Genomic DNA, 13,194 nt, shown 5'->3' with positions numbered 1-13,194 from the left:
TGCTCCCTCTCATGGATGATTTAAACAGACGACAAACATGAGTGAAGAATCTAGAATAGGAATGGTTAGCCTACAATGGCCCTCTGATTTATAGGTCTGAGAAGGTTAGAACTTAGTAACTTAAACTTTTTATTTTGTTTTATTTCATTTAACTCTGTATTATGAAAAATTTCAAACATATGCAAAAACATAAAATTACACTGAGCCCTCAAGTACTCATCACTCAGCTTCAACAGTTACTAACTCGTAGTCATCTGATTTCATATAAACCCTTCCTCCCCCTGCCACATCTGCCTTCAGATATTTTTGAAGTAATTCCCAGACATCATTTCATTTAATTTGAACTTTTAAAAATGTTGTGCTTGAGTTTAACTTGTGCTCTTGTCTCTAATTGTGTCCTAGGCATTAGGTCCAGTTCTTAGTATTTGACCAGCTCTTTTCCCTCCTGACCATGGAGTTTTATTGGAAACAAAATTCCAGTACACTGCTCCTTTATGAAGATGGGTCCCAGCAGACTCCCAAAGATCGTCAGCTGTGTGTACTGTATTTTTCTTACATTTGTTGTCAGTGGTTTTAGTGCCAGCCCCCAGGGTGTGGCTAGGAAAAGATGTTCCCATGTTGGTACTCTGACCATGAGCTGACATAAGGATTGGTTTTACAACAGTGGGTTTATTTGAAGTTTCTGCTGAATGCAAAGCTGTCATTCAAATTAAACCCTGGACACTTATTAATTGGCAAGTTCAAGCACACGATACAGTTATTTTTCCTTTTGCTAAAAAAGCTGGAAGCAAATAGAGAAACCAGCTATAAATTGGACTTTAGACAGAAGGCAAAGTGTCACTGGGTGTTGCCATTTGCCACGTTGGTTGGATGAATAAGCATGGGAAGCAAGGAGCTAATGATTAATAACGGAAAGAAAGCATTTAGGGGATTGTTACGTTCCTATAATTTACCTTTTGCTGGGAAATTTACCCAGCATCTCTTTGTACGTAGCACATGGCTACTTTCCTACTATAAAAGCTGGGTGTAAGGAATGTGATCATGAGTGCATGTGCCTGGGCCTGTGTATATGCGCTGAGTGTTGAAAATGGTCTGCTGACTACCAACCCCTTACACTCCCATGTTTGTTGACTGACACTATTTTTGATTAGAAATCTTTATAAAATTTACAAAGATCTAAGTATGGAAGTATAATGTCATCATTCTCTTCTTCTCTAGAGCATTATTTCTGGGAGTCTTTCATTTGACTTGCTGGGAAAGAACAGTCTTATTAATAGTAATTTTTCAGATATGTTTGTTGCTGTGTTTCAGTGCTTTTTCCTTCTACTGCAGATAAAAATGAGACTGAACTTTCTAGTGTTTCCTTCTAGCACAGCCTCAGCTTTGTAAACGTCCCAGTTGAGAAAATATTGATACTACTTGTCTGAAAATACAGTGGCCTGGACTTTAAGATATTGGAAAGAGGCCGGTGTGTGTTTGTGTATTCGTGCATGCGCCTGTGGACAGTGGTCAAATATATAAGGGTAATGGTCAGACAAGCTTTTACTGTACTTTCTTCTTAAATTATAGGACTACTTTTTTCAAGAATTTGAGAAGAATCAGTATTGAGGCCTGAGTAGAGACCTCAAGCTCTACAGCGTCTCTCTTCCATAGACATTTTCTTCTCAGTTTGATTAGTTTACTTTTACATTTTGAAGACTCAGTGTACACTGTGACCTGGTGCTCTGTTAAGCATGCTGTGGTAGGGGACGGAACATAGACAAGGTCTCTGAGCTTCAGGAGTTTAAAATCTTTGGGAGTAAGTAAAATACACACAGTAAAATGAAGAGTGACCTTTGAAGAGGAGGTAAGATTTAGAGAGGTGGTGAGGAGAATGTGCTACTTGGGCCTCAGTTTCTGTGTCTATAAAATGAGAGCGTTGGACCAAATGACGTAAAGGCCCCTTTTAGCAGTCATGCTCTATGATTCTTCAAGTTAAGAAACGTCTAAAGACAGAAAATTAGGCTTCATATACTTAGTGAAAAAGTAATGAGGGACTTCCTGGTGGTCCAGTGGGTAAGACTCTGCTCCCAATGCAAGGGGCCAGGTTCAGACCCTGGTCAGTGAACTGGATTCCGCATGCATGCTGCAGGACTGAAGAGTTCGCATGCCACAACTAAGAGTCTGCATGTGCGCTTCCTTGGTGGCACGGTGGTTGGGAGTCTGCCTGCCGATGCAGGGGACATGGGTTTGAGCCCTGGTCTGGGAGGATCCCGCATTCCGCGGAGCAGCTAGGCCCGTGAGCCACAACTACTGAGCCTGCGCGTCTGGAGCCTGTGCTCCACAACGGAAGAGGCCGCGATAGTGAGAGGCCCGTGCACCGCGATGAAGAGTGGTCCCCGCTTGCCACAACTAGAGAAAGCCCTCGCACAGAAACGAAGACCCAACACAGCCATAAATAAATAAATAAAAAGAGTCTGCATGCTGCAACTAAGAAGCTCTCATGCTGTAGTGAAGATTCCACATACCGCAACGAAGATCCCATGTGCCGCAACTAAGACCTGGTGCAGGCTGAATGAATGAATGAATGAATAGTAATGAGAATGTTTCTGGGGAAGCCAAGAATCCTCTTCTTTTCCTTTTTAGTATCCCTTACAAGGCCTTTGACCACTGTCTTATTTGCTTTCAAACATCTTGAAGGGAAGATAGAACATACTTTTTTCCCCTAAGTGTGTTGGGGGAGACAGTGTTTAATTAATTTATTTTTAAAATAAATTTATTTATTTGTTTATTTTTGGCTGCATTGGGTCTTCGTTGCTGCGTGCGGGCTTTCTCTAGTTGCGGCGAGTGGGGGCTACTCTTCATTGCGGTGCGTGGGCTTCTCCTTGTGGTGGCTTCTCGTTGCGGAGCACGGGCTCTAGGCACGCGGGCTTCAGTAGTTGTGGCACATGGGCTGAGTAGCTGTGACTCGCGGGCTCTAGAGCGCAGGCTCAGTAGTTGTGGCGCATGGGCTCAGTTGCTCTGCGGCATGTGGGATCTTCCCAGACCAGGGCTCGAACCTGTGTCCGCTACATTGGCAGCGGGATTCTTAACCCTGCACCATCAGGGAAGTCTCAGTGTTTAGTTTAAAATGCAACAGGAATGAAGGCTTGAAAAAAATTACCCCAAATTATGTTAATTGACACAGCTCTCAAGTATGATGGGATGTATGGCAGGGTTTTCTTTTTCCCTAAATTGTCCCTTAGTAAAGAGGAAGTTGCCTTCATTTGAGTCCTTATGAAACCTCTAATGTGAAGAGGTACCTTCTCAATTATTTCACTTTGAACAACAAACTACTGTTTTGGGTTAATGATGTATTAGCCTGACTCCAGTCAGTGCTGCTTTTGATGCCTATTGACAGAATCAATAGAAAGAGACAGAGAAATTTAGTGTTGGATGCCTTAAAATAAGCCTTTTCAAGACCATTTTGAAAAATAATACCAGGCTTTGAACAGAGAAATGACGTGTTCTGACTTAAGTTTTGAAAGAAATCTCTTTGGCTGTTGAGTTGAGAATAGACTCTAGGGGGCAGGAGAAGAAGTAAAGATACCTTTCAGAAATCCTGGTGAGAGAATCTGGCAGTCCTAGTAGAAGTGTTGAGAAGTGGTGGGATTCTGACTACATTTTGAAGAAAGAGCCGGTAGAATTTTTGTCAGATTTGGATGTAGGGTATGAGAAAGAGGTAAATCAAATATGTATTAAATGCTTTGAAATCAAGCACATCTCACACCCTTTGACCTAGCAATTCCCCTTTTAAAAATTCAGAGTAGAAAATAATCATGAGTGCAAAGATGTTTGTACATGCAAGAATATTTATCACAAAAATTTAGAAACAAGTAAGTAATAATACAGAATTGGCCAAATAAACATTGGTAAAGCCTTTTCAGTAAAGTATTATGCAGTCATGAAAATGATTTACAAGTATGTTTCTGGACAAGGAAATACATTCATAATATATTTCTAATTTTTGTCTTTATGTATTTTACTGGGAATTTGGGGTATTTTAATGGGAGGTTATCAGATACTGTTGGTTGCTGATATAGTAACTTAAAGGTCTATCATGTTAACTTTTTTTTTTTTTTTTTTTTGCGGTACGCGGGCTTCTCACTGTTGTGGCATCTCCTGTTGCGGAGCACAGGCTCCAGATGCTCAGGCTCAGCGGCCATGGCTCACGGGCCCAGCCGCTCCGCGGCATGTGGGATCCTCCCGGACCAGGGCACGAACCCGTGTCCCCTGCATTGGCAGGCAGACTCTCAACTACTGTGCCACCGAGGAAGCCCTATCATGTTAACTTTAGATTGGTGAATTCTATTTTGTATCTAATATGTGCTTGGGGAAGTTTTCAGAGAAGTCATTATGTTGTTTTTGTACAATTGAATACTAAATTGTTCATGTAATTTTTGAACGAAGTTGAGTCATTTGTCACCTATTGGATTCTGACATATGTCAGATGTTGGTAAGTTAAATGTAAAGTATGTATAGTACTAAATTTTATCAAAAAGCTTTGCAATTTCAGGGTGATTTCTTAGTGATCACTGCTTTTCTCTCATGCAATATACATTATGCAACCCCCCAAACAAACGAATGTACTAGAGGAATCATTCCTGTATAACTATAAAATGAAATGGACTAGAGTTAATTGTGTCCCTAAGAGCATTCCTCTTTGCTTCATTAAATGCGTTATGTTTGCTTTGTTTGTATTTAAATGAATTTATATTTCATTTAAATGTTCATAAAATGGAAAATACGGGGATCATTTTTCTAGGATCATTTCTCTACTTTTCTCAGTAAAACCCATTATTTACTTCATGTCTTCCTATCACCACTGAATCTATCACCACTAAATAATGTTAATCAGAAACATTAATTGGAAGATTTAGAGTCACAGGCTCTCCTCTTCTTGGTCTTCTCCTGTCATCTGTCTTCTCCTTCCCCCATGTTTCCCCTCAAATTTCTCTTGATTTAAAAATTTTTTTTGTTTTAAAAATTGTTATACAGTAAAATTGACTTTTTTCTGGTGTATAGTTCTGTGAATTTTCATACATATATTGATTCATGTAACAACTACCACAGTCAGGACACAGAACAGTTCCATCATCCCAGAAAACTTGTGTTATATCCCTTTATACTTAGTCCTCTGGCATCCAGTGATGTAGTTTTGTCTTTCCAAGAATATTTTATAAGTAGAATCATTTTGAGACTGGCTTCTTTCAATCAGCATAATGCCTTTGAGGTTCATTCAGATTGTTGCATGTATCAAGAATTTGTTCCTTTTTACTGCTGGATAGTATTCCAGAAGTGGATGTACCACAGTTTATCCAAATTTACCCATTGAGGGACGTTTGGTTTGTTTTCAGTTTCTGGTGTTTATGAATAGAGCTGCTATATTCACGTGCAGGTTTTATGTGAATGTAGGTTTCATTTCTTTACGACAAATTCTCAGGAGTGCACTTGTTGGGTTGTATGGTAAGTGTATGTTTACATTTATTAGACTCTACCAGACTTTTAAAAAAAATTTTTATTGGAGTATAATTGATTTACAATGTTGTGTTAATTTCTGCTGTACAGCAAAGTGAGTCAGTTATACATATGCATATATCCACTCTTTTTTAGATTCTTTTCTCATATCGGTCATTAGAATCTACCGGACTCTGGATGTACCATTGTGCATTCCCAGCAATGTGTGAGAGCCAGTTGCTCCTCGTATTTGTCAGCACTTGATATTGTCTGTCAGCATTTTTTATTTGAATCATCCTAATAAGTGTGTAGTTGTTTTTTAAAAAAACCAGTATTATTGACACGTAATCCACACACCATAGATTTTCCTACAACCTGGATTTAAAACATTTTCATCACCCCAAAAAATAAAACCACATGAGCTTCCCTGGTGGCACAGTGGTTAGGAATCTGCCTGCCAATGCAGAGGACACGGATTCGAGCCCTGGCCTGGGAGGATCCCTCATGCCGCGGAGCAACTGGGCCCGTGCGCCACAACTACTGAGCCTGAGCTCTAGAGCCTGCAAGCCACAACTACTGAGCCCATGTGCCACAGCTGCTGAAGCCTGCTCACCTGGGGCCCATGCTCCGCAACAAGAGAAGCCACGACAATGAGCCCTCGCACTGCAAGGAAGAGTAGCCCCCGCTCACTGCAACTAGAGAAAGCCTGTGCACAGCAATGAAGACCCAACACAGCCATAAATGAATGAATGAATGAATAAATAAATAAATAAATAAATTTATTAAACAAACAAAAAACATGGTATGGGCTTCCCTGGTGGCGCAGTGGTAAAGAATCCACCTGCCATTGCAGGGGACATGGGTTCGATCCCTGCTCTGGGAAGATCTCACATGCTGCAGAGCAACTAAGCCTGTGCACCACAACTACTGAGCCTGCACTCTAGAGTCCACAAGCCACAACTACTGAGCCCATGCACCGCATCTACTGAAGCCCGTGCACTCTAGAGGCCATGCTCTGCAACAAGAGAAGCCACTGCAGTGAGAAGCCCGCGCATCGCAATGAAGAGTAGCCCCCACTTGCCGCAACTAGAGAAAGCCCGCACACAGCAACAAAGACCCAACACAGCCAAAACTAACTAAATAAATAAATAAAAATAAATAAATTTTTAAAAAAAACCATGGTAGTTGTTTCCATCTTCCTTCTCCCCTCAGCCCCAGGCAACTACTAATTTTTCTGTCTCTACAGATTTGCCTTTTCTGGATATTTCATATAAATGGGATCATACAGTATGTGATCTTTTATGAGTTATTTCAGTCAATTAGCATAATATTTTTAAGGTTCATCCAAATTGTAACATGTATCAGTACTCCTTTTTATGGCTTAGTAATACTCTGTTGCATGGATATACCATATATTGTTTAGTGGGCATTTGGGTTGTTGCTTATTTTTGGCTATGAATAATGATGCCATGAACATTTGTGTACAAGTTTTTGTGTAGACACGTGTATTCAATTCTCTTGGGTGGAATTGCTGGATCATATGGTAACTCTTAACCTTTTGAGGAACTGCCGAACTGTTTTCTAAAGTGACTGTGCCCCTGCCAGTTTACAGTTCCACCCACTGGCAGTATATGAGGGTTTCAGTTTCTCCACATCTTCACCGACACTTTTTATTGTCTGTGTTTTTTTTGTTGCCATCTAGTGGGTTTGAAGTGGTATCTCATTTTGGTTTTGATTTGCATTTTCCTGAAGATTAACATTGTTGAGCATCTTTTCTTTTCATGTGCTAATTAACTATTGTATATCTTCTTTGGGGAAGTGTCTAGTTAGAGTTTTTGTCCGTATTTTATTGGGTTATTTGTCTGTCTTGTTGAATTGTAAGTTCTTTATATATTCTGATTACAAGTCCCTTATTGGACATATGATTTACATATATGTTCTCCCATTTTTTGGTTTGTTTTTCACTTTTAGGATATTGTCCTTTGAAGCACAAATATTTTAAATTTTGATGAAGTCCAATTTATCTGTTTTTTCTTTGTCTCTTGTACTTTTGGTGTTGTATCTATGAAACTGTGGCCTAACGCACAGCCACAAAGATTTACACTTCTGTTTTCTTCTAAGAATTTATAGTTTTAGCTCTTATATTTAGGTCTCTAGCTCATTTTGAGTAAATTTTTGTGAATAGATATTCAACTTCATTCTTCTGCATGTGGATGTCCAGTTGTCCCAGCATCATTTGTTGAAAAGAGTGCTCTTTCCTCTCTCAGTTATCTTGGCACCCTTGTCAAAAGTCAGTTGACCATAAATGTAAGTTTATTTCTGGACTTCCATTCATCTGTATATCTGTTTTTCTGCCAGTATTGCATTGTCTTCATTACTATCACTTTGTATTAAGTTTTGAAATTGTGAATCTTCCAACATTTTTGTTTTTCAAGATAGTTTTGGCCAGAGTGAGATTGTATAAACCTAAATAGGATTAAGTAACTCACTGCTTAGAATCTTTAAATCAGTCACATCTGATTGCATCTATGATAAAATTTTATATCCCTAACCTGACCCACAAGATTTATGAACTGACCCTTGCCCATTTTTCCAGTTTCATCTCTCACTCACTTTCTCTCTTGCTTACTGCCTTAGCCTGCTCTTTGAAAACTATTTTTTTTTTTTTTTTGCCCGCACCATGTGGCATGTGGGATCTTAGTTCCCAACTAGGAATCGAACCTGTGTCCCCTGAATTGGAAGCACAGAGTCTTAACCACTGGACTGCCAGGGAAGTCCCTGAAAGCTTTAAAATGCCTTTCTATTGCAGGGCTTTTGCGTATCCATTTACTTTTGCTTAGAATGCTCTTCTCTTCACTCTTTACCTAGTTCCTGCTCATTCTTCAGATCTTTACCTGTCAATTTTTAAGAAAGGCTATTCCTATTATTATTTTTTTTTAATAAATTTATTTAGTTTTGGCTGTCTTGGGTCTTCGTTGCTGCGCGGGCTTTCTCTAGTTGCTGTGAGTAGGGGCTACTCTTCGTTGCAGTGCATGGGCTTCTCATTGCAGTGGCTTCTCTTGTTGCAGAGCACGGGCTCTAGGCGCACGGGCTTCAGTAGTTGTGGCACGTGGGCTCAGTAGTCGTGGCACGTGGGCTCAGTATTCATGGCTTGCGGGCTCTAGAGCGCAGGCTCAGTAGTTGTGGCGCATGGGCTTAGTTGCTCCATGGCATGTGGGATCTTCCTGGACCAGGGCTCGAACCCGTGTCCCCTGCATTGGCAGGCAGATTCTTAACCACTGCGCCACCAGGGAAGCCCCCTATTATTTTTTAAATATTGTTTTTTCTTTTCTCACTTAGAAAGGTAACACATGTTCATCATAGCAGATTGGAAAAATAAGGAAAGGTATCTTACAAGGAAACCAGAGGATAAGCATTTAATGTTGCAGAGACATCTAATGCCAGCTTGTTTTTTGGTCCTATGGTCCTTATTTTCTTTTTCTGTTTGGAAGCCTGAAGAACTATTTCTTTCACATTTGAAATTGAATTATATTTGAAATTTGAAATTGCCATATTTGAAATTGCCAGGATATTTCCAGATTGGGTTTATTGTCATTGTTTTGCTTGAATGGTAGGCCCTCACTTGAATAGACTAATGTCTTTTTTTCTATTTCCAAAAGGACTTTTTCCCTTTGTGCTTTTGATACAGTTTTAGTTTCTTTAACCAAAATGTTATTTTTCTAGGATTGAATCTTAATTCTCCATTTTCTCTATTACTCTCTTTTCTCTCCATTGTTTTCTTTCCTTCCCACTTTCTCCCCTTTAAATTAAATACTGGTGTAACATCTTAAGTGTGCCTTCTACATCATGGATACAGTTTTCTGCATAGATATTTCAATGCTATATTGCTACCAATTATCTTAATTAATGTTTTTTTCTTTGCAGTCTTTTCTTATCAAGCTGATCTTCTAATCTCAACCTCTTCTCACTTTGTGGTTCTTTGTTGCAGCTTTATAATAAAGTACAGTGCCTGGCACAGTAATAGGTCTTCAAATATGTGGCTAAAGGAATGAATACATGAGTAAACAAAAACCAGATCTTGACTGTTGTATCCTACTGAGACTCTCAAAAAATATTTCTTTGAGTGTATTCTTCAGAAAAAGAAAAACCAGCTGTACTGAGGTGTAACATATACCATAAAACTTACTCATTTTAAGGGTACAATTCAGTGATTTTTAGTAGATTTTATAGAGTTGTGCAACTATCACAGCAGTCCAGTTTTAGAACATTTTCATCACTGGAAAAAGTCCCCTCATGCCTGTTTGCCATAAGTTCCTGCTTCCACCCCATGCTTTCTGTCTCTGTAAATTTGCCAGATGTGAACATTTCATATAAATGTATGCTGATGTAGCTGCTCAGATACATACACACACACACAATTGTTTTCATTTTTAAGCATGGCTTTCTTGTGGTTTGCCCCCCTGTCTGCATAGCTTAGTGGACAGCGGTTGTGCTCAAACATATTGAGGCAGTAAGACTTGTCCTCTGCCAGTGGATCTGCGTGTGGGGCAGAGGAACATGTTCAAAGTTCAGGCTGTTCTCAAATCTGCCCTGGTGTTTACTTTCCACTTGATCCTTTCATGTCTCCTCTTTGCCTGTATATAGCTCAGCTTTGGCCACGAGCTTGCTGATCACGACTACAGCCTCAGCCTACTAGAGCTCTTCACCGTCCTTGCTCACCTGCCGCCTGGAGCATCACTTACACTGGCAGCACGGTTGGGCATGTGTGCTATGCTCCAGTTCAAATTGAGTGATCTCCCATTGATTCCAGCAGCAAAGCCTCCAGGCCTTGTAGTTTGCCCTGCCCTGCAGAACCTCTGTACCTGCTGAGTGGGTGGATGGTGGGGGTGGGAGTAGTCTTGGGCACAAATACCACAGCTCTCACTGTTCTTACTGAACGTTGAGCAGTTTTTCAAACATAAATGCTTCTTGGGTTGCTGTATTCCTTTGGTCAATTTCCAGAGGACTGAAAGGGTGGTTTTGTCAGTTTCATTCCTCTTTATAACTTGTTTTTTTGGGGAGAAGAATGGCCTACCTTCTCGTTAGTTCATAGCTAGACATCCAGCCCCTCAGAATGTATTCTTTTTCTGGTGTAGTTAGTCATTTCCCCAGGTGTACTCACTGTCAGTCAGGATATTCATATGTATATGTATGTGTGTGTGTGTGTGTGTGTGTGTGTATATATATATATATATGACTGAGAGTTTTTAAGGAATTGGCTCATGTGATTATGGCACTGGTATTTCTAAAATCCATACAGCAGTCCGGCAGGTAAGAGTTGATGTTAGCCTAGAGGCTGAATTCCTCAGGGCAGCAAGGCTAGAAACTCAGGCAGGGTTTCTGTGTTGCAGTCTTGTGGAGAGTCCCTTTTTCTTCAGGAAACTTGTCTTTTCTCTTAAGGACTTCAATTGTTGGATGAGGTCCACCTGTATTTTGGAGGGTAATCTACTCAAAGTCTGTTGATTTAATTGTTAATCACTTCTAAAAAATATACCTTCACAGAAACATTTTGACTGGTGTTTGACCAAACACTGGGCACCATAGCCTAGCCAAGTTGACAGATAAAACTAAACATCACACTTGCCCTCTGAAGTTCAGGGTAAGTTTACATGTACATAGTACGTATGTTTTACATACATGCCCCTGCTTTTACATGTCTGTGTCTTTGGTCATAGCGTATCTTCAGTTTAGAATGCTCTGTGTACCCAAATCTTATCTATTCTAGATAAGGCTAGATCACAGACACACACAGTTTTCTTTGCACCCTATACACCAGCTTTCCTGAACTACTTCTTGTCACCTAATTATGCTGTGTTCTGTCATGCCATTGTGCTTTTGCACACAAGTTTCTATTGCTTAGCGTACTCCTTCCTCTTGTTTTATATATGGTTTTATAGCTTCCTGAGGTAGCTTCCTTTCTGTGTGCCTTTTCATTATACTACCATTGTCTCCTTTGCTTGTTTCTACTAAGACACTGATCACACTTTATTATCATTGTATATTTGTCTGCCCATGAGACTTTGTTTCCTGAGAGCAGGGGTCACTGCACTGCTGTCCTTTTCAAAGTTTATCCTCAGCCAAGCCCAAGTATCTGGACTGTAGTACCTAAATAAATAATTTGTAAGATATGAATAAACTGAATCTGTGTTAAAAATTTGGAAGTTGTATATTTCTTCTGTAATTTCTCTTTATGGTAGAATGTGGATGAAGCTTCTTGGGGATGAAGCAACTCTGAATATCAGAGATGAACCTTGGGTTAGACTCCAAACATACTTGGGAATATTAAATATTTGCTTGACTCACCATAGAAATAATTTTATTTATATTTCCATTCTGTGCAAGGTCTGTAGCTTCAGAATTGTTACATTAAGAAAAGCTGTTTCTGATTAGAAATATTGATTTATTTTTGCTTATATTTATATATACTTTTATTCTAAGAGTATCAGTGTATTTAAGACTGCTTCAACTTCTTTCTAGCTAAAATGCAATGGTGATAACTGATGATTAATTTGTAAACAATCTTAATGTAATGGTAAAATAACTTTTTCCTTTTCCTATTAGATATTGATCATCTTTCTGAAGTAGAATCTCCATGGCCTGAAAGTTTTCTGAAAAACATTTGTAGCAAAATATCTGTTTAATAGCAAGATAACCCCATCAAGATGGTTGGAAAACTGAAGCAGAACTTACTATTGGCATGTCTGGTGATTAGTTCTGTGACTGTATTTTACTTGGGCCAACACGCCATGGAATGCCATCACCGAATAGAAGAACGTAGCCAGCCCCTCAAATTGGAGAACACAAAGACCACTGTGCGAACTGGCCTGGACATCAAAGCCAATAAAACCTTTGCCTATCACAAAGATATGCCTTTAATATTTATTGGAGGTGTGCCTCGGAGTGGAACCACACTCATGAGGGCCATGCTAGATGCACACCCTGATATTCGCTGTGGAGAGGAAACCAGGGTCATTCCTCGAATCCTGGCTCTGAAGCAGATATGGTCACGGTCGAGTAAAGAGAAAATACGCTTGGATGAGGCTGGTGTCACCGATGAAGTGCTGGATTCTGCCATGCAGGCCTTCTTACTAGAAATCATTGTTAAGCATGGGGAGCCAGCCCCTTATTTATGTAATAAAGATCCTTTTGCCCTGAAATCCTTAACTTACCTTGCTAGGTTATTCCCCAATGCCAAATTTCTCCTGATGGTCCGTGATGGCCGGGCATCAGTACATTCAATGATTTCTCGAAAAGTTACAATCGCTGGATTTGACCTGAACAGCTATAGGGACTGTTTGACCAAGTGGAATCGTGCCATAGAGACCATGTATAACCAGTGTATGGAGGTTGGCTATAAAAAATGCATGTTAGTTCACTATGAGCAACTTGTCTTACACCCTGAACGGTGGATGAGAACACTCTTAAAGTTCCTCCAAATTCCTTGGAACCACTCAGTATTACACCATGAAGAGATGATTGGGAAAGCTGGGGGAGTATCTCTGTCAAAGTGAGTAGATGTTATGTTTTTTATTTGACCATATTCAGCTAATAAAGAATATGTGTGTGTGTGTGTGTGTGTGTGTGTGTGTGTGTGTGTGTGTGTGTCTATATGGAATATATATATGTATATGGAAACTGTAGACCTTTTCTAGAATAGAGCTTCATCAGTGAGTTTTTAAA

General features: G+C 39.8%; 1 protein-coding gene across 1 annotated transcript in view; it reads left to right on the top strand.

The window, feature by feature from the left end:
• The window catches only part of TPST1 (tyrosylprotein sulfotransferase 1), a 115,439-nt gene that overhangs the window by 17,896 nt on the left and 84,349 nt on the right, over window positions 1-13,194 (top strand). The window contains exon 2 of the mRNA XM_082671601.1: window positions 12,076-13,021. Within this exon, the coding sequence (XP_082527727.1) occupies window positions 12,177-13,021 (845 nt within the window). The 5' untranslated portion in view covers window positions 12,076-12,176. The remainder of the gene's footprint in view (window positions 1-12,075; window positions 13,022-13,194) is intronic.

Source organism: Grampus griseus (assembly GCF_964374135.1).
Source record: "Grampus griseus genome assembly, chromosome: 14".
Lineage (NCBI taxonomy): Eukaryota > Metazoa > Chordata > Mammalia > Artiodactyla > Delphinidae > Grampus > Grampus griseus.
The sequence above is the reverse complement of the archived record's forward strand: the minus strand, read 5'-3'. Positions and strand labels throughout refer to the sequence as shown.